The sequence below is a fragment of the Myiozetetes cayanensis genome, unplaced genomic scaffold, assembly GCF_022539395.1.
Source record: "Myiozetetes cayanensis isolate MyiCay16 unplaced genomic scaffold, myiCay2020 scf1, whole genome shotgun sequence".
NCBI classification, from domain to species: Eukaryota; Metazoa; Chordata; class Aves; order Passeriformes; family Tyrannidae; genus Myiozetetes; species Myiozetetes cayanensis.
Genome location: NW_026086604.1, coordinates 122,304,628 through 122,326,894, shown reverse-complemented (window position 1 = coordinate 122,326,894; position 22,267 = coordinate 122,304,628). Strand labels below are relative to the sequence as shown.

General features: G+C 35.6%; 1 protein-coding gene across 3 annotated transcripts in view; it reads right to left on the bottom strand.

The window, feature by feature from the left end:
• AGMO (alkylglycerol monooxygenase) overlaps positions 1–22,267 on the bottom strand; it is a 184,338-nt gene that overhangs the window by 76,662 nt on the left and 85,409 nt on the right. For all 3 annotated transcript variants that reach the window (XR_007630955.1, XM_050332749.1, XM_050332758.1), the window contains exons 6-11: positions 11,226–11,292; positions 9,608–9,673; positions 9,423–9,502; positions 8,197–8,331; positions 7,584–7,700; positions 660–742 (exon numbers count right to left, since the gene is read on the bottom strand). Coding sequence is in view for 2 of the 3 variants with exons in the window: in XM_050332749.1 (XP_050188706.1) it covers positions 660–742; positions 7,584–7,700; positions 8,197–8,331; positions 9,423–9,502; positions 9,608–9,673; positions 11,226–11,292 (548 nt within the window). In the remaining variant the exon portion in view is untranslated. The remainder of the gene's footprint in view (positions 1–659; positions 743–7,583; positions 7,701–8,196; positions 8,332–9,422; positions 9,503–9,607; positions 9,674–11,225; positions 11,293–22,267) is intronic.

Genomic DNA, 22,267 nt, shown 5'->3' with positions numbered 1-22,267 from the left:
CAAAGCAGTACTGGCACCCCAGTATCAAAGGAAGCTTCTATTCCACATTTCTGCTCTGGCAGGGCAAATAGTTTCTTTGTAAGAAACTATGGCTGCCACTTATTCTTCTGTAGGGCCACAGAGCCTGTATGCACTGCCTCATAATATATGTCTCACTGGGCTTGTGTACTCAAGGTCCAATTTCATTTGAACCCATACTGATTAAGTTTAGTCTTAAGTCTACACAATCTTTCACATGATATTGAGCCTACTCTGAGTTACATTTTGTGCTTTTCATATACCATCACTGTATCTGTCCCCTATGGCATGCTACACAGGACTGACACAATACGGTTGCAGTCTGACCTTGAACAGCCCTGGGACAGCTGGCAGGTCCCACTCACCTGCCAGTGTCCCAAACCCAGAGGTGGGGACCCAATAAATGCTTTTCTGCACTTTTCTGCAAGGGACAATATAAATGCAAACACTAATTGCTATGGGAACACTCCTGGATTTATGTGCTGGCTAGTCATGTGCTATTTTCTAGTCTACAGAAAACAATGTATATGTCCAAGCATATCTATATTTATGGATATAAGTTCTGACACACTTGAGATTTCCATATAATTATAAATAATACATAATGAAAGTAGAAAAAAATGCCATGTTTTGTATCTTACTTGTTCTCCATAAGTAGTCCAAAAGAGGCCAGGGACAGAATGATAAAGCCAATTCTCAGGAGGACAGTTCCCTGTGATAATGTCTGTTAAAAAAGTAGGTAAAGAATTCATTTAGAATAATTTTCTGAAAATAAATAGAGTTTTTACAGAACAGTAACTTCAACTTCCTCACTCAGCTGTGTTAGCATCTGCTTTTAAAGTAATCTATCTGGAGTAACCACCTTAATAGTTGTTTCCTGAATGCTGCATTTCCAAAATGATGTTTTTTGTTGTCCCAAAGTTACTTGATTTCTTTATGACTTTAGAAAGAGGGAACAACTTATTTCTAGATAAAAATCCCATCACCCCTGTTCTTTTAATTTCATTTTATGTTACCAGGTCTTTACAATAGTCATCTGTGAATCCCAAGGGATACCAAAATCAATGTATTGGTGAGAAGAACAATTCACTTGATGTGATCATATTTGTGAAGAAACAAAATTAATGTTTTCCTTTCAATACAAAGAAACACTTGATTCCCAGCTCAGCAAAACCCTTCAACTTATATCATTAACTTCAATCAGACATAAAACATTTTTTAACATTACCATGTGTGTGAGTACTTGGATGAATAGCAGCATGGGGACTTCTGTCCTTAAAATTTACATAAAAATAATATAAATACAACTCAGGAAAACAGAAATTATTTTGATTTTAAAGTTTTAATTTTTTCATTTACTAAATTTTCCTTTGTATTCCACACAGCTGCCTTTGAAAATCAAATATTTAATCAGTTTTCTTATTTTCTTCTTGACTTTGTTTCAAATATTAGTTTTTTATTTAAAAAAAACCAAAACAAAACAAAACAAAAGTAATGAGTTATAGGAAGCCTTTCTTGCTTCAACACCAATACAGTTAACGAACAGCATCCTGTACTTCTACAATGCAAGCATTGGAAAAATAAAACTCTAAAAATGCCTGCCCTGATTTCAATAAATCCCATTCAGTGACATACCCAGCTTCCTTCAGTGGTGGCCCCAACCCCTTGAAGAGATCTAAGGTAAGGATCTGTGAGCGTGGGAGGCCACAGGAGGATATTCTCAAGTTTTACAGCTGTGTGAACTTAGAGTGCCCATGTTTGCAAAACACATCAAACCACACACTTGGGCTGGACAGCTTTCTGTTGTTTTACTGAAGAATCACAAACACCTACTTAGCTATCTTTAACAAACAGCTATTGAACAAAGAAAACTCAATCCCAGCAATGAGCAAACTGAACAGCAGCTTCACCGGTTTGCGAGCCAGAACACACTTCTCACAAATGATACCCATCAAGCCACTCTGTTTCACAGATTTATAGCGGGAGAGAATCAAACTCATTACTGCATTTCTACATTTCCAGTCTCTTCCATTCCTCCTAATGATAAATTTTCCATTGTTAGCATGAAGCAATTTGTTTTGAAGTGACCAAATATTTGGACAGAGGTTTTTTATAAAAATCAGGCATAGATTCTATTTGAATTAAATAAAATGAGAAGTTCTTTAACGGCTCATCTAGCCACAGTGAGTTCAACTCCCACTTCAGCTTCCTGTAGAAACTGGGTCATACAAAAATTCAAGAAGAGAGCAAAGGAAAACATGATTTGGCAAAGGCATAAGGGAACTCACCCATAAATTTCTGAGAAATGCTTTGATATGTTTTTCAATGATTGTTACTTGTCAAATAAAGGAGTTTTCCAGGGAATGAGGACTGGAATTCAAGACTTTCCTCCTTAGAGACTGTCCTGACTTTTAAGTTGAAGAATTACACCATTTTTCAAACCTAATCATTCTGGCCAGGTGGGTCAGATTTTGCTTTGTTCCCAGTGTGATGCACCAGGTTCTGCAGACTGCCTTTAAAATGTTCCCACAGTGGTAGGGCACTATTCTGAGAAAAGGAGAGTGAGGTTTTGTATCTTTCTTAGGCAGGAAAAATAACTGAACCCCAAAACCAGATTTCAATCAAGTTCTACATTACAATATATGGCTAAAATCACACTTTATGGAAAATTAAAGAAACTGCAATGGTTTTGATACAAGAGCTAATACTTGCTTTCTTGGAGGATCCAATAGCACATGCTATGAATTATTAAGGGTGTCCCCAGTTTCCAATTTGAAAGAGCTGCATGATTTCTTACTTTTCTACCCTTCCCAGTATTTCCAAGCTGGCTACCATTAGACAACCAGTCACCAAGTCCCAGGCATCTGACTTTCCTTGAGACTCCAATTTCAGAAAACCAAGGTGCTGATTCATTCTACTTGCCTTTAAGTACCTTCACTGAAGTGCCTGAAAACCTGTTATTAACCTACTCTTTTGCTGTAATTGGTGAAGAGAGCATTTTGGGAATGATTCAATTTCTTGCTATTACCTAGACTGCAAGTCTAAAGCCTAAATTTGGTACTGTGCTAAGAGTTGGATTTGAGTGGATGATGGAAACACTTCCCCAAAGCAGACATTTTTGGGTCATATTTTACTGGTGTTTTCACCCATAGTTTCTATCAAGTACTTTTTTTCTTTGCTTAAAAATACATTTTATTTGACATTTCCAGAAGAGTAGAAAAAAGAAATTAAAAATTACTCCTTTAAAGTTAACATATTTTCAGGACACAGTAACAATTTTGATTATCATTTTTCTATTATGTTGTTGTTGATGAACATTGAATAATTAGAAGCTTGATAACAGAGACACTGTAATATTGTAATCCAGACTACAACTTTGCCTCCACAAAGAAAGAAAGGATGGAATACTATAATTTGGAGTTATGACCCTGCAAACTTTTTCTAAGTACTTTTTCTAAGAGATGCAAAAATGGAGCCCAGAATTATCATTTGACTCTCCACATTTATCTAACCACAGAAAAATAAAGCATAGATTAAGAACTTGAAATTAATAAATAGCATACAGTCAATACCCCCTGTGGACCAGAACATGAAGGACTGGAGAACTCTAAAGCACAACCTGCAGATCACAGTTAATTTCAGACTGGCACTATCATCAGATTCACACAAAAGCATGCATTGTAATGCCTGAGCACAGTGTTGCAACTTTCCACTTCCCAAAACTTCAGCTTTCTGGAGGGATAAAGGGTGAGGCATAAAGCCTGACTGGGAACCCTGAAGGTAGAAGGCCAAAGTTACCCTTCCCTGTAGGTACACACACTAAATTCACATAAAACAAACAAAAAAATGCATTCCCTCATTTCTGCTTTTAATCAAGGATTACCAAGAAATTTGCAGTGAAATACACCGTGATGCCATTGGGAATGACAGGTTTTAGAAAACCAGCCATGTAGCGTAAATTTTACTATTATTATTTTGCTTCCCTAACTTTCTCTTATAGCTCCAGTGGTATAGTTGTATGCTGCCTTGATTCTTTTATTTGCTTTCAAACACGTATCACCCTATGAAGTGGATACTGGCAGCTAAGGCATCCATTTTCTAGCCACTACCCTACCAAAATCAACAAAATAGTCAGTGGGTTATATCACTAAACTAACATCCATATATTAAATCTATGTAATGCAAGCAGTAGTGTGAAAAGAATGTGCCTTTTACACCTTCATTAGAGCTAGCATCGTTGTTCCACTTAAACATAGTATGCATGGATGTATATATAAAATAAATGAGTATTTATATACTGGAGTATTTGTATAAACAGAGAAGCATGTGGGACCACAGCAGGTTCCCCAATTACAAGTCAGCCACAACTTTGCAATGTGGTTATTGGCTGCAATCAAACAGAAAAAAATATTTCTGTTGGACTTTCATTTCATTGAAAGCTTTAAATACATATTTGAGCCTTAAAAAAGGAGGGGGAGGGGATTATAGAATTTAATAAGAAGTTTACATGGCTTTGTAATCAACAGAATGCCACAGCACTATTATTTTGTGGATTTTTTTTAATGAAAAAAATAATTCATTTAAACAAAGGAAATTTTATACCAAATGTGTATTTAAATGAGCAATTAAATATTTCAAATTAACTTTCACATTTCAAAGAACTCAGATTGTTTTACTCCTTTTGAAGAATAACATAGATGTATTTTCTCATCCTGATTTGTTTCAAAAGAACTGCTAGGTATGATGTCAGCCTGTTTCATAAGTTAACAGATGCCCTGCTGTCATATATCTGACACTTTCAACACTTTAGTTAGGAATGCTAATACAATGCTATGAAATTTGTATTGTTAGGTGTCCTTGGCTGTATGAACTCATTTTCCCAATATTCCCATACACAGTACTTGGTGATGTCCTACTAAATGGATACATTAATTGTGTTCTTAACTTTCAAGAGATCTACCTTACTACTTTTCATCAAACTACTCACATATTTGCAGAATTAAAAGTACGATAAATGTTACAGTATCTATCAACAACAAAAAAGGCACTGTAAAATGCATTTAAGGTGTACTTCACTTTGATTTATGTGATACATGCAGTTCTGGAGCTATGAGACTTTTGCTTTGAATGTACTGCAGTTTTACACTCTTAGCACTCTCTCTGGGACTGATCCAAATCCCATTTCTTCAATGAGCTTTGGATCAGATCTAGATGTGCAGAGCTCAGAAGCAATTTTTATTCACTGGATGTAGTGCAGATCACTGTATAGAAGCAATGTATACTTTATGCTCTGTCCTGTGAAAAATACGTATTTATTTGCTGTTTCTTGGTTTGCTCTTTTTGCAAGTTAAATGTAGGTCACTCAGACAGAAGGTATATGGTTGCTCTTTACGGATGGCGAAATTTAACACTTCTACAGGGCGTGAGACCAAACACTGAGCAACTGTAATCACTTGAGAAATGTAATAGCTGTGTGCTGTGTCTTATGGCTATTATGAAATGGAACTTATACCTAAAGATGAGGAAAACAGTTAGTTTTCTCCATTTATGGAGCTATGCCACAGTTATGACATAATTCATAGCCAGACAGAAAGTTCCAGTTGTATCCATAGACATTTCATAACTCAGTGTAGTGGAAAACTGATATTGAAGAAAGATTTTTGCCAAGTAAAGTTATTCATACACAAGCTTCCTTCTCATGACAGCTTCCCCACTGTACTGCAGAGCGATGCTGGAACTCTGCCTTGGGACCAGCACTTTCTACACCCACGCTGAAGGTTTATGTTCTGAGATGAGGTGCTTCTAATCCCCTGTGCTCTCCTTCTTATCCTTACTACCTTATTACCCCACAGTTTTGTGCAGAGAATTTTCTAGTTGCTTTTCTAAAACAAGTTCATAAATGGTGTATCTTCAGGATGTTTCTTCCATGACTGAAAGAATTTAATGATCAATCAGGGCTTGGGTGCATTTTTCAGCTTCCCTTATTACTTTTTAAATGGCTGCAGTTATCAGCAGAGAAAATAATGTGGACCATCAATTTTTCCTTCCAGGACCCAAAAAAGGCAAAGAGAAAAACTAATAGAATAGAAAAAAACCCCTTCATATTCAGAATCCTTACTTCTTGCTGTTAAAAGCAGCAGCAACAAAGTAAAAAAAAAAAAATCTGGAAAATCTTGCAAAGACTTTTTTCAATATAAGAACATTGGCAATCATGTATACTGTATAATTTGTATACAGTGGAGCTATTTATTCTTATGTTTGGCTTAGAATTTCCTGTCCTCAGAAACAACCTAGAATAGGCTAAGTCTCAGATGATTTAGTAATCTCCAAATTCCCTGCAGTTGCAGTGTGATCCTTTGTAGAGGTAAACACAATATGAATAACTTACTACTAATCAGAAGAGTATGCCTGAGGTAGCTTTTATATTATATCAGGAATGCTACATGCTGCAGTGTCTATTGAGGTGGGCAGGGGACAGTAAACCCTGCTGGCCAAGGCAGGGCCTTTACTCTTGGCCAAGGCCAAGAGATTGCCAGGTGAGCTTGCCAGGACAAGACGGGTCCACAATAGAGCAGAGGCGGAACCCAAGAGGCCCCTGGAATGCTCACAGCCTGCCTGTGCCAACAGGGATGACATGAACACAACAAGAAGACCACTGTTTAACCAAGGAGGTCTTAGAAGGAGCTAAAGAAGATGGTCAAAGCACAGTCTATCAAACTGATAGACCTTTGTGGTGTTTGGGTAGGTCTTTGATTTGTGGGAATATTAGATACAATAAATTCTGCTTTATAACTAGAAGATTTTAGCTTTAGTACAAGAGAAAGAGTCATCATAGAAGGAATGAAAAAAAGGACCTTGGAATGACCTGAAACCTTGGAAGCAGCTAATATCTCACTTCGTGTAGGTGGAGATGGCCTTACAGTTCACCTTCAGAGGCTGCCAGGTATCCAAAGAACCAGTTACCAGGGAGGTCCCATCAGCCCCTAAACAAGGTGATAAATACATGCCTCTCCTTGTTGTATTTCTACCAAAGCTGTTGCATGTTCGAGAATGGAAGGAGAATTTTCCCTGTGTTACTCCAACTCTGAACTCATGCTGACATGAACCTTCCCACCTGCAAGCACTGCAAGACCTTTGCAATCTTCCTTCTAAAGCCTGGATATTATTGGCAACTAACAGTATGACCAAACTTGACATCTTAAAACCTTCATAGTTTCAAGCCTCCTGAGGTCCTAAAAAACTGAAGCAGACACATATATCTTCAAGGAAAATTATTTTTTAATTTAATTACTTAATTATATTCATATTTAAATAACTGATATGGTTATTAGACACTGTTTGCAAAACATTACCAAACGTTGTATATTTAATATTATAGAATTACATAGAACTATATTTAGCCATTTATGTTGATGCTTTTTACAGAATCTAGTTATTATTTTAAAAGTTCAAATAAGATAGGAGTCAGACTGTAGAGCCTCTGCTCAATGCTTTAATATTTAAACATGTTGTGTGCCATTACTGTTAGCACCAGGTGTTATTTCATAAAGGTAGGAATTACTTACAGTCACAGTAGCAAGGAGTTCAGTGTACAGGTCTACTATTACAGCAAAATGTACAACTGCATAGCAATTAAGATAAGCTGGTACAATTGGATTGAAGGGAACTTCTTTTCCAGTGATCTGTATAAACCAAAACAGATATTAGTCTTCAAGAGTGCCCTGCTCCTTAGCAGACTTACAAATACAAAAAGGGAGATAGAGAATTGCACAAAGATTATCTGTCAGACTCATGTATTACCTAGCGTGAGACAGAGTTTAACTCTGTATGTGTGTGTGTGTGTGTGTGTGTGTGTCTGCATGTCCACAGTAAAAAAAAAAAAAGAAAAATAGAGAAATTACTGTACTCTATAGAACAATTTTGAAAATCTCTTCAGGAAATGAATAATGAAAAAATAAATAAAAAATATATTTTCCCCTTTGAATAAAATGAAAAAAACCCACATCCAAAACATTAATTTCCTTCAGTTTCTGTTCCCATTTCATCTTCCTCTACGCTTTATGACTGCTAATTTGCTAATTTAAAATAGCATGTGTAGAGTTTTTAACATTGATCCAGTAGCATTAAGAGGTCCAAGTAAATTACACACAACTGAAAGCCTGTGCATGTTCTATTTACCACCGGGATTTCCTCAGGAAGGCCAAGTCTAGGTTTGCCTGGTCCCCAGCCTGGCCCTTTGAATATGACAGAAAGCTTATTGCAGAATCCAGGTGTGGCCCAAAATGTGTTCCAAATATGAGCCAAGGGACGTAGCTGGAAAAAAAAAAGATTAAGTAATTTTTCACTGTTAGTAAAATAAAGTTTAATAAAACACTATATTTTATCCATTTTTAGCTTTCAAATAGATGATTTATCAAACTCTGCAAAGAGAATAAATTAGAAATAGATGAAGACAGTGCAGAAAACCTGGCTGAAAAAGGCAGAAGCCATAACAAACCCCTGGTTTACTGTGAGGATTACAATGACTTCTGCCCAGAGGAATATGTGTTTTTCCATCTGTCTCTCCTATAATCAATCCAGAATATTTAACGGCATACTGTGTAGCTATATTTATGCTAGTTTTAATCTAGAATTTGGTTACTGGGACCTTGACATGACATGCTCTCAAAAACTAAATTACTTGGTATGTGACTAGAATGGATTTAGTTGCACATCCTTCCAGTTTCCAGCCCAGACACTCACGCAGGTAGAAGTTCCCATTCTTTGAGATGCCTCCTTGGATGAACATTCATTAAAAGTAAGTACAGACTCCACTACTCCTCAGGTTTTAACACAGAATTTTTATCTAGCTTAAATGAAACCTGGATCAATAAGTCTAAGAAGCATCAAACCAAGTATTTTTTTTTTCCTTTTTTAATTAAGAAACTATTTTCAGACTGTTCTGGAGGTTTTGCTGAGACCATGACAGCTGCTATATAATCCTATCAACACGAATCATTCTGGAATACACTGAACAACAAATATTCAAAAGAGATATAAACAGTATCCAAATAATAATGGATTTTTTTATGAAATAGCAATATTTAGAGAAGAAAAACAACAGAAAAAATATATTTTTGTCCACATTGCAAAACAGACATCATTCAATACAAAGCCTGTTATATCACTACTGTAATTAGTTGTTAATTTGACTGTTTATATTTTCATGATTACTACAAGTTCTGCATATACTCACTGTAGTGAGTAGAAATTACTGTCTTGCAATGAAATACTGAAAAAAATTAGCTAATTTAATGGACTGTACAGCAATGTAAGGACGGTCTCAATTGTGCCTAAGAGAAGACTTTCTTTTGAACACGACTGACAGTTGAAGATACCAGAGTCAGTGACACAAACTGTAGCACCTGGAGCATGATGGGATCAAATGAATTTACTGGATGTGTTAAGCCATACACAACTTTTGCATCTTCAGCCTCAAAGGTTCCTGACGAAAGAAGAAAAAAAAAGAACAACCAACAATCAAATTCAAAGGTATACATATTTTGACCACTCTGACTAAACATGAGAGAGAAAACCTTTTTTTACTTACCAAATATCCTGTCCCAGATAATAAGTGTGCCTCCATAATTTTTGTCAATGCAGTAAGGATTTCTACCTATAATAAAAATCATTTATGTGAGAAGTAGTGGCATATAGAAGAATACATGCAACTGAATTATGAAGGAAAATCATAATTAGCATTGCTTTATAATCTAAAAATAATTTTAAAAGTTAGCTAGCTTACCACTCATAATTCTAAAAAATCTCTTTTTTCTTATTATCCTTCCTGCTCTCTTTCTATTCAGATTCCAGCATGCAAACCCAAGGTGTCAAACTCAAAATTTCTGTGAAATAAAAGGACTCCTTTGTAGAGTAAAACTAATTCAAAATATGTTTATCAGGACAAATTAAAAAGCAAACAAAAATAATTTCACCACTTTATACCACAGAAAATATATGCTAAACACATATATGTGTAATCATCTCATTAATGGCTATTGGCTGTCTCTATCTTCTATGTTATATGTCTGAACCTGCCTTCATTATTATTAATTTCGGTGTGAGGAAAACTGATCCTTCATGTTTTTCTAAGGAATGTTTTTGTATATAGACTGTCCTCAAAGGTATGAGCAAAGAAACAATAATTACATATCCCTAAGTTCATGGAGATTCTCTGGAGCAACTGTACAACCCTTGATCAGCTCCAGAGTGATTCAGTTTAACTCCGATCAGGATTAGTTTAGATTTACAGCAAAGCAAACAAGAGCAGAGAGTCTCCCTCCAGGATTATCAGTAGTTGTGTAAATTTTAAGGATTAGAGACTTACAGCACCACAGTTTTTTAAAAAATCTACACAGTGCCATAAACACTTTACACTTGGAGGACATAATAAATATTAATAACATCCTCTGTACATATAACTACATATAACTACATTTGAGTCTGTTTCAAACTTTTCTTCCATTCCCCTATGTTTTCAAACTTATTATCTCTGCACATTGAATGAGCCAAGGACATCTATAAAATTCACTTCTACTCCTCAGATACGTTCATGACATTTTTCAGTATGCAGTGGAGTTTATTCTTAATCCAATTTACATATGTTGTACAGTCTTGAATGCCTCTGAATATTGATGAAAAGTCAATCGTCATTCACTTGTGTGGAGTGAAAATAATTCAGACAGCCAAAACCAAATTCCACTACAACATTTAACAGTTATTCTAAAACATAACCATGGCTTTTCACACTTACAGTGCTTGAATTTTAATACAAAAATCATGTTTATTGATGATGTTTCAGTAGTCAGGGAAGGATAAGACATTTTTCTATCACTCTTATCACTCTTCATATTTACAAATATTGTTTTGCTCATCTTCAAATTATTTCATGTTATCCAGACTTAATTTCTGCTCAAAAATTAATCTTAAACATAAATTTTTAAAAAATAAACTTAAGTTCTAAAAATGTTTTTTTTTAAAATAACGTGAAATTTCTAACTGAACAGGGACTATTTTTGAAGTAATGGTCAATATTGAAATCTTTCTGCAAAACTGATTTTACAGTACAATTTTACTACATTATTATTACTATAGAAATAGTGAGCTTGAGAAAAAAAAGGAAAAAACAAACCCACACCATAGAATAAGATATTCCATTTTTATCTTACCATGATGAACTCTGTGATGACTGGGAGTATTAAGAATCCACTCCAGAGGCCCAAGTTTGGTGATGACCTTAAAAAACACAATGTTTCAATGAACTTGAAAATACTGTATAAGATGAAGAAGTGAAAAGAGAGGAAGAAAATGCAAAAAAACAAAAAGGATGTTTATCTTATGGAGAATTGCATAAAAAGACAAAAATGTAAATTTTTTTTTTGCCTAAACCATTTCATTGTACTACTGTTACATGAACTTTCATGAAAAAAGAATAAAATAGTAAAATACAAGTTAAATTTAAATTTCTTTTTGATCCAGCAGCAAATTTTGTTCTTATTGTTATTATTAGTTCATGATTTTATGAGAATCACAGAGAGAACTGAGAATCAAGAACTGATAATAGCATAGAGTCACAGTGAAGTGATTGTCCCTCTGTACTCAGTACTGGTGGGGCTGCACTTTGAGTACTGACTGTGTTTTGGGCCCCTCACTTCAAAAAGGACATTGAGGTGCTCGAGCATGCCTAGAGAAGGACAACAAAGCTGGTGAAAAAAGTCCAGAAAACATGTCCTATGAGGAGTGGCTGAGGGAACTGGGGTTGTTTAGTCTGGAGAAAAGGAGACTCAGGTAGACCTGATTGCTCTCTTCAGCTACCTAAAAGGAGGTGGTAGTGAGGTGGGGGTTGATCTCTTCTGCTTTGTCTCAAGTGAAAGATCAAGAGGAAATGGCCTTAAATTGCACCAAGTGGTGTTCAGATTAGACCTTAGAAAAAAAACTTTCACTGAAAGAGTGATTAGGTTTTGGAATAAGTTGCCCAGGGAGGTGGTGGCATCACTGTCCCTGAAAATGTTCAAGAGGTGTCTGCATTTGGCACTTGGGGATATGGTTTAAGGGTGATTCTGGTGGTGATGGGTTGACCAGATGATCTTGAAGGTCTCTTCCAACTTTGATGTTTCTGTGATTCTGTAGTAGTTGTTTCACTCATGCTTCTTATCCATATCCAGGAGCACTGATTGGGATCCAGTGTAACTCTGTGATTCAAGTTACGTGAACGCTTTACATCAGCAAATGGCATTGACCCAGAAGCAAGGACTCCTTCCTCCTTCAGTACCTTTGACTATTTGTTCCTTCTCTCAATGCCCTTCTTTTACCCCGTCACAAATGCAGAAACACAACAAACCTGAATAGGGAACTGATGCAAATCAAAACTAATTTTATTTTGTTTTTCTCAGTTAGTTTAATTGAATCAGTTCCTGAATCTGATCCAACATATGCTCACAAATACACCAGCATGAGTTGGAGGCATGAAAAGAAAGTAGACCAGCATAAATTCATAGTGGAGCTGCAATTTAAGGTAGTGAATCAACAGTACAGAAACTCCAGCCTTGATCATTCTAGTACCATATCCAAAGCGATAGAAGGCATAAACTGCCATAAACTCAACTCTAATTTTCCAAGCTTTGTTAGAAATTGTGGGTGAATTAATTTTGTATCAGCAGGGTTTATGCTAAATTAGGAACTGTCTGGAATTATGGAGGAAAGCCACCAATGACTTCAAATTTTGTGCTATGGTTAGCTCAACAGAATTGTGTGGACACCAGAAAACAGCAACCATTCCTTAATCCCAAACATAAATCCATCAGTCACAAATTGATACAATCCCTGGTTAACCAAAAAGGACTTGTGTTCACAATATATTGTAAAATGGTATCTAATCACCATGTCTTATGACCATAATGTCTTGCAATTAAAAGGGAGGAAGGGGCATGAAAGCAGCTAAATAAAAATGCTTAGACCTTAAGAAACAAACCTAAGAATCTATCACTTTGTCTTTTACAGAACTTAATTAGTAAATTTAATACTCATGCTGCTGAAAGGGGTAGTCTGTAACATAATAATAGAGCAGGTCCATTCAACTAAAAGTTAAATACACAACGAATTTTATTCATTTAACATTTACAGAACAAAGTCCTGAAAAATGGTAGTTCCATTTCTCTTTGCAGTTGTGCAAGTGCAAGTAGATCTAGACTCAAAAAGCAGACTCAGCATACATCATATGTATTTAAATTGTTATGAATCAGGAAAGTATCACAATGAAAGGGAAAAAAATTTATTATTATTATTATTTTCTCTTTAATAACAGCAAAAAGAACATCTACCTAATTGGTTAAGTAGAGCATTTCTGTAATTAAAGGAGTACAGAAATGAGCAAATTCTTCAGATAAAGAGAACTGTGACATTTGCAGCATCTTTCTCAAAACCCTGCACACACTTGACTGGAAAAGTAGGATACTAAGAAAAGTTTGTTATGTTTCATTTAACTCAGAAAACCAAGGACAACATAAGTAGGATCATTTGTATTTCTTATTTCTCCCTCAAAATAAGTTCAAGTCTGAAAAGACCACCTAAAGGTAAGAAATAATTTATCACTCATGCCAGTTCCATTTTCCACCTTTCTCAAGCAGAACATCCCACTGTTTTAAGCCATATGAGATGTGACCATTCATTTAACTTAATCTGAGCCAAATGTCTTGGATTGAACTGCTACCTACCACCTGAGAGAGCAGCAATTTCTCTACTACACCACAACTAACTTTGATCCAGTTGGTTTTAATATATTTTTAGCTAAGTATTTTAAAAATTTTTGTGAAAATAAACCAAATTTGCACTAGGACAGCAGGGAATCAGTAAGGAATAGCAGTCTTCACTTTTAGCCTACAGGTGGATTATAATGTATTCTCAGAATTAATACCTTCAGGTCTCAATATTCAGCTGATTGAATTAATATTTTAAAATTAAAATTCATCCTTTTGAAAGTTTACATAACATCCATATGCTAAAGCAGAACTATGTGTCTTGGTAAACTGTCAAGGCTAGGATAGTAGGACAATTTTTACCAGGCAAGATGCTGACACTATCGTGTCAGGCTGACAGGAACTCACTGCAATAACAGTTAAAGGAATGAAGCTTGTAGGAACTGAATCATAACAAAATCTAATGTGGTGCAACAATAGTCCTTGTTCCAAAGAATGTCTAAGAGGTAACAGAGAGGAGAAAGGTAGTAGCAGTTACTCCACCTACCCATCTACTTTTCATCTGCCAGTCTATCCTTGTTTCTGTGCCTTCATTTTATCCAGACATTTTCCTTGAAGAATCTCAATTTCAAAGAACCATTCTTTGTAGCAGTAACCAGACTTATGCTGCAGTTGTAATGAGTCACTAAAGCATATACACTAAGTCTCAGTTATTCGAGACAGAAAAACATTTTCAGCTTAAAATAGTGTGGTATTCAAGTTGGCTTTTTAGAGTTAGAGTTTTCACAATGTTCACATTTCAGGAATTAAAAAAAAAAAAAGTTTAAAAAAAATAAAATAAATGTGATAAGAATAGCAGATCAGCTCAGGGTTTTTTTGCCTGTAATCAGGATTTTCATTAAAAAAATGCAAATGCTGTTACTGTTTTTGTATCAGACCTTTTAACTGGAAAATAGTTTCAAAAGTAAAAAAAAAAATCCATGAAATGTAATTGTTCAATATCCCAATCAACAATATTTCAAAACTTATTACATACTATTCAAAGGAAATACTGTGAATATAAAATATTCTTATTCTTTATCTCATCACTTTGCAGTGATTTGGGGAATACAGAAAAATAGCTACCAATCCCTTAAAAGTTGAAATAACTCAGGTTACTGTTGTCCCACAGTAACCTTATCTGTATTTTGACAAACATGAATGGAGATTTACATTTGTGGTTTTTTCTCTGATATAGACACCTACGATTCTAAGTCAACCTCTGTCTCCAATTTTTCCTTTCTCAATTAACACATCAGGTGCACCTAAACTCCCATGCTAGTGACCCACAGATGAACTGCAGCATTCCAACAAAACTCTTTTCCTATTTCCTTTATGGTTTAACATCCCATTGCCACTAAAACAATTTTTCACTTGTCAAAATCCTTACAAATGGACTCGATAAACTACCTGCAAATCAGATATGTAGGTGTCTTTCACATACTAGACATAAAAGCTTTGTCAGAGTTCTCCACAAAACACATATTCTTTCTTTCTTTACTTTAAAAAGCAACTTATTTCCTCTGTTGTATTTGGGTATCACTAAATAATAAAGCAGAATCACTGACAATAACTGAAGCAACTCCAAGGGCAATAAATAAGGCAGGCTAAAAGCTGCTGCAGGTTTAGAAATAGCTTCCATGCGTTACTGAATAAAACATACTGGAATTGATATCTTCTAATATAATGAGAACTAAATATCTTTTGCTACAAGAGTAGTTCTTATATAAAGATGTTTCCTTTGTGACAGCAATCCCTAGACTAAAGGAAAAGAACATTATGCAATATCTCTTGCGGCATGTAAGCACCTCCGTTTGCGGTCTCAGAGTTTGTCAGCACCAAGGGAAATCTTTATTGCCTGGTACCTGCACCACTTCAATGTAGTTCTTGTTTAAGTAATGAGAAAAAATCGTGACATGAAATCCAAGGGAAACTTTACATCTTGTGTAACAACTCCTCCTGTCACCACTGCAACATGAATCTTTACTTAACTCTGTTTCAACATGAATGCTAGGAAGGAAAGTTGACTGAGTAGAGCAGGCAACCTTACAGTAAAACCATTCGTATATAAAAAGTTCTGGGTTGGTTTTTTTTTTTTTCCTTTGAGTATAAGAAAAGCTGTTTGTGGCACAGCATTACTTTCAATATCACAGTGTTACTGATCTGCAGGACAGGAGAGGGTAAATTCATCCCTGGAGCATCACTAAGGAGCACCCAAACATTGGGGTTTCTGTTAGACTAGTTGGTAGTAAAACACGTATTACAATTCATTTCCTCATCAAAATCAGGGTAAGTTTCTTATTCCTGGTATATAAATCTAAATTTCAGAGAGTCTGGTGGGGAAATTTAAAAATAAGACTTAATTACATTCCCCAGTAGTGCTGCTGTGTTAATTCAGGACAACACACCCATGTATTTATACAGATGGCTCTGGTGATCAGCTTTGCCATGTGAAATCTCTACAGGGAGGCTGGGGAAAGGCAGAACTCCTAGGATATGTGCTTGTCTGCCAGTTTCACACTTTGAAATCCTCAGCAAACCCTGATTTATAAGCCGCCAACTGTTTTCCTATCTGATTAGGCAGTTTTCTACTCCAGTAAGCATGTAAAATGGTAATAGCCAGATTTCCACGTTGAGAAGTGAAAAAACAATATTTACAGTTTAGAAATAAAACAAGTGAGAGGAATCAAGCCTTTTGGGATCATAAAGAGTTTCATTGGGGGTGAATTGCTGACAAATCTGGATTGTACGAATGGGAGGCAAAAGCCTAGTTTTAATGGATAGTCCAGTTTAGGGCATATTTATATAATAAACATGCAGCCTTAAGAAATGTGTTTATAATAAATTGTCTTGAAGGCACGCTGTTGTCACTTTTCATTGTTTTACACTTCAGCCAGGAGGCAAGGTTTGAATCAAACCGGCATCTTACATGAATATTTAAGTTAACAGTTGCAATAAGTGGATTCAACTTTTTTTTTCTTTAAAGGTCCAATTAAGCCTTGTGGGAAAAGTGACCACATATAGGAAGTTTCAATCAATTTTTCCACTAAAAATGAGAAAACTTTCACTAACTGGTTGTTTTAATTGCAGCATTACAAATAGCATAGCAAGGAGCAAGTCACACTTTCAGTCATATATCAAGTTAAATATTTTAAACAAACTCCAGGAGAAAAATTGCTATACAATTTCAGTATTTTTCATCAGCTTGACAAATACATGCTGGAAATTGCAGGAGAAAAAAACAGAAAGTCATAAATCAGTATGCCAGTCCTGAAATAAACTAAAATATAGCCAAGTGAGGCTCTTCATCTTTTTTTCTAAACAGATCAAAATATAGTAAGCAGCCTACAGTTTGTGTTTTTAACAAATAATGGTCTTTCAAATTTTCTGTTGGCTTTCAATTTATCTAATTTAAATAGCTTCTCAATGAGTACAAACAATGAGAAAAACTCAAGAGTATAACATGTAATATGTTAAGATGGAAAATTAGACTTCTTTTTTTTTTTCCCCAAAGAACAGTATCTCTAACATCATTAATGTGGCATCCTTTCACTATTATATTAACTTTGTTTGGTAAATGAGTTGTTTAGATTTTTTTCCAGGATGCAGAATGTACTGAAATGTGTTGCATCTATAAGCAACTCACTTAACTTTTATCTTGATGATTCTCCAGAGAACTTAATAGACAGAAGTGACCTAAATAAAACTGTTGAAGTATGATTTTAGTTTTAGGGTTTCTGCAGGCAGATTAGCAATAGTCAGGCTCACTGCTGCTTAAGTAAATATTTCACATCTGTCACTTGCAAGAAGAGTCTTTGGTGCAAGGACCAGAACTTAACACTCAAACTCAAGGACTTAATTATTGGGATAAAAATTGAAGTTGCTGCTTATGTTGATGTCCCATAAAGTTTTCATTTCTGGCCTCACTACTGACTCAGCTTCAACAGGGAAAGGAAAGGATTCTTCTGCCTGGATTGTTGCCCATCACACAAAAACCACCAATACAAGCCTATTATCATGGAGCAGTCACTTTTGAATGAAAAAGATCATGGTTCCTGTGCTCCATGTTGAATTCAGAGCTACCAAGTGCACATCACTACACAGTTCACCTAAATTACTTAAATATTGTCTCCCTCTCTATCTATTTTGCAGTTAAGTTGAAAGAGAAGACACATAAGAATAAAATATTGGCTCATGGCGTAAAGACACTTCCAGGTAGACTCAGACACTTAAAAGTGCCAAGGAGAACTTGGTTTTAAACAGCAGCCTCTTCCTGAGGCTACTAAGGTGCAACATCAGCACTCTTAATTATCACTGAGGTCCTAGGTGCCAAGGAAGGAACTCCATACCTCATCCCACTATGTTTTTTTCTGATTAAACTGTGTTCAAGTGTGGCCTACAATTTGCAGGACAGGAACAGTGTGCTCCCTTCTGAATGTTTTATTTTCTTTCTCTTTTGTTATTCTTTTTATTTAAAACAAAAAGCAGAGTTATGTGCTTTATATATCTAGAAAGATAATACTTCTCTCCCCTCATGGGGGAAGAGAAACATGGAAAAGTAGAACATATTTTGCAGTTATTACTAGTATTTCTGCTTAATGATAGTGTTGTCAGCTTTGCTCTCCTCCACAATCTGGCACATGCAATGTTGACAAGACTTTCATCCTGCAGGTTGATCAGAAAATCTAATAAGCCATTTTGGCAGACAGGTTGGATTGAAGCAGTGAGATTTCTTTGTTTCTTGGAATCATGCTTCAGTTTTATTTTCTACATTGTATATATACTCTATCTGGACCTACAAAGTCACTGTCTACACTGAAGAAAGTATTTTTATCTTTCTGGTGGTTATTGACTTATTTGTTCTCTTTCCCTCCAGAGTAAATGCTTGAATTGAGAGTTTGTGAATTTATGAATGACAAAAGCATCAGCTTCAGGAATGGGATAAGAACTTTCCTTTGTAAACCAAAATTTTGTTCTGTATGCACATCAGCAAATAGTTCATTCCCCACTGCTTTCAGAATAATTTCTTGGACCTTTGTAACAGCGTAAAAGTATCCAGTAGGCTGTTGGATGACGTGACCTGTTTCTAGGAATTCCACTTAAATCATCTGTATCACTGAGAGTTGACAGACATGATCTTGAACATCAGATTAGGAGAATGGCTGTAATCACCTCTAATTACATTGATCTCTTTGATGACTTTTGGTAAAAGTCTCCTGAATGGTAAGTTTCTGATCCTTTGTAACCTGACTAGGAGAGATGTGTTTCTAATTTGAAGGGGAACATCAGACAGACCTGTGTCTGGTTTTTGCTACAGGTTTTTGCTCTTTCATTAAAGGAACTAATGTACTAGAATAAAGAAAATTAGAGGTTTTGTTGGCATATGGTATTTGAATTCAAAGTGACCTTCCAGCATCAAATTTAAGAGATACTACAGCTTCACAATTTTACTCAATTACATTGGATTATTACTGATTTTACCTTTAACTGGTGATGCTTTTTAATTTAAAACAAAAAGAAAAGCAAACACCAAACTAAAACAACAATGAAAAAACACAAAGCCTAACCATGTTTCTTATCTTGGCCAGAAAAATTAGATCAGTCCATTATACTCTGTTTCCACTATGTATACCACTTGTATATCAGCATTTTGCAAAAACTTCCATACATAAGATTGGCTCATATCTTATGACCCTTTAGAAACTATTCACAACATATTAAATTAAGAATAAATATATTCCTTTGCAAACAAGGCCTAGAGATTTTTAAACTACTAATGAAGTATCTCTGTTTTTATTTGAAAACTACTGAATATTTTAGCTCTGTACTAAAAACCTTCCTCCAACTACAGAAATAAACCACAAAACTAACTTCTTCCCAGTGCAAACACTCAAAAGTGTAATAGTCAAATAAGTTCTGTTAAAATGCTTTTTAAATTCAAAGTCTCATTTCTTGATCAAATTTACCTTTCAGTTTTATGAAATGGATTACTAACATGCTTCTATGTTACAAAACTACTGCGAGTACTTTAAATAGACCCTGTAATATGATTTTTACTCCAGCATTCCTTTGTTGTTCATTTAAATGAGACTACAGCATGCAATATGGAATAAATAGGTCTCAAGAAAATGGAGAAATAAAATTTGCCAAGAAATAGACCAATCTCAGTTGTTAGGACCTGGAAATTAATAACTGAATATTTTATCTACTGTCTCATGCTGTCACTTACTTTTCACATTGTCCTAAAAATCTTATGATTCTTTTGATTACCATCCAGCAGACTTTTCATTCTCTAGAGTTTCAAGAATAGCTTTTGCTATTGATACAGTAATCACAGGTGTACTGTTACTTAAAAGAAGTATGTACATTTTTATGTATTTTCCTTAATTTTACTTGGTTCTTCAATCTGCTTGTTTAATTTTCTTATTGGACAGAAAATCAACACAAAAGATAGAAGATCTTTTCGGAATCTGGCCATTTTCTTAGGTATGAGCTGATTGATGCAAGGACTTTAGGACTGGGCCACAAAGCTCACCCATACTCAGGGAGCCTAGGTGGTCTGTGTGGGGCATGAAAGTCGGATGACTTCATGATTTCTTTCTTTCAAAGCTTTTCATTAAAGAAAACTGAGCAGAAGCCAAAGATAAAGAAAGACACAGACAAAAACTTACCCCAGTACATACTGCACATAAGTGCAAAATTTTTTTTTGACAAATACAACAGATTTCCTCAGCAAGTCTCAGTTAGACTGAATCAGTGTTTTCTGACAAAAACAAATGTACTTTTCGCTATATCTGTAGCAATCTCATTTCTCTCTTTCCAGTCTGCATGAGGTGTTGCCAAAATTATTCCCATTCTTCACCTGTTTTCACCCATGTTACTCCCAGTTAATAGTTGTGGCTCACCTTTTTCTGCTCCCGGAGTTTGACAGGGTAGAAAGACTTAAAAAGGCAAAAAGAGATGCCTTAAAAAACCTGACTTCTGTGAGTACGGTAAAGGGCAGATTACAGTCTTTCCTTAAATTAGAAAACTAAACAGAAACTAATACATGTCAAAGATCAAACAGTCAAGGAATAATCTGCTGCTGCAATTACTACCATCAGGGATTGGATCAGTTGATACTTTCCAAATACAATTTGACATCTCATAAAAATTACAGCTAAACCAACAGAAACTAATTTCTGTTTTTCACAGGTGTCTATCAGGTTATAAACACACCTAACTTATTGGTTGTAATAAATGCATAATGGAAGGATATAGTTTAATATAAGCCATAGACCTTCCGAATCACCTGTGAAAATAAACTGAAATGCAGTATTTCTGTCTGTCAGTAACAGTCCTGAATAATTTTGTGGCTTTTGAAAAATTAGATTTTTAGTGCTCTTTGACTGAAGTTTTTTTTTCACTCCCCTTATGATCTACATGAGAATGGTCTGTCTGGTCATAGAAATGTTTCTCCCAGACTATTTAGGAACAGATCTACTGACTTATTCCATTGACCTAAACAGTATTGGATAGAACCAAAAATTGTTTTTTCTTGATTTATTGAGATCACAGAACTATAGAATCATTTAGGTTGGAAAAGAACTTTAAGATCAAGTCCAACCATTAAGCCCGAACTGTCAAATGTTGCTTTTGGGTTGATTTTTTTTTTCATTTTTCATTTAATTAAACTATTAGGAGTCTGTTTCAATACCTTGATGCTACTCAGAGATTTTTTAAAAGATCTTTGAAATTCTGATATCATTTCAGATTGCGATCCACATGGTGCAATAATCACAGAATCATAGAATCATTAAGGTTGGAAAAGACCTCCAAGATCATCAGGTCCAACCTGATGACCAAACACTACCATGTCACTAAACCACAACACTAAACCACACTAAACCACAACATGTCCAGTCATTTCTTGAACACTTCCGGAGGTGTGTTCATCAGTTCCCTGGGCAGCCCATTCCAATGCTTAATCACCCTTTCAGTGAAGAAATTCTTCATGATGTCCAACCTGATTCTCCCCTGGCACAGTTTGAGGCTATTTGTCCTGTTGCTGGTTGCCTGAGTGAAGAAAACAAGTCCCACCTGGCTACACGCTCTTCTTAGGGAGTTGTAGAGACTGATAATGTCTCCCCTCAGCCTCCTTTTTTCCAGGTTAAACAATCCCAGCTCCCACAGCTTCTCCTCACAGGACTTACTTTCTGGACCCTTCACCAGCCCTGTTGCCCTTTTCTGGACTTGCTGTAACAGCACCCACCATGGGCTCCCAGAGGGCACCAGAGCTGCTGGGGGATGATGAATATCTGCTCTCAGAGCAATGGCTAGAAGCAGTTACTGAGACAGGATACTGTTTTCCATAGAACCCCAGGCCTACAGCCCCAGACAAACCTCATATGTTGGGAAACTGATGGAAACTGAGACTTGCAGAAAGGATTTTGATATTAACATAATCTGTGTGAGATAATTAGAACCATTAAAATTCA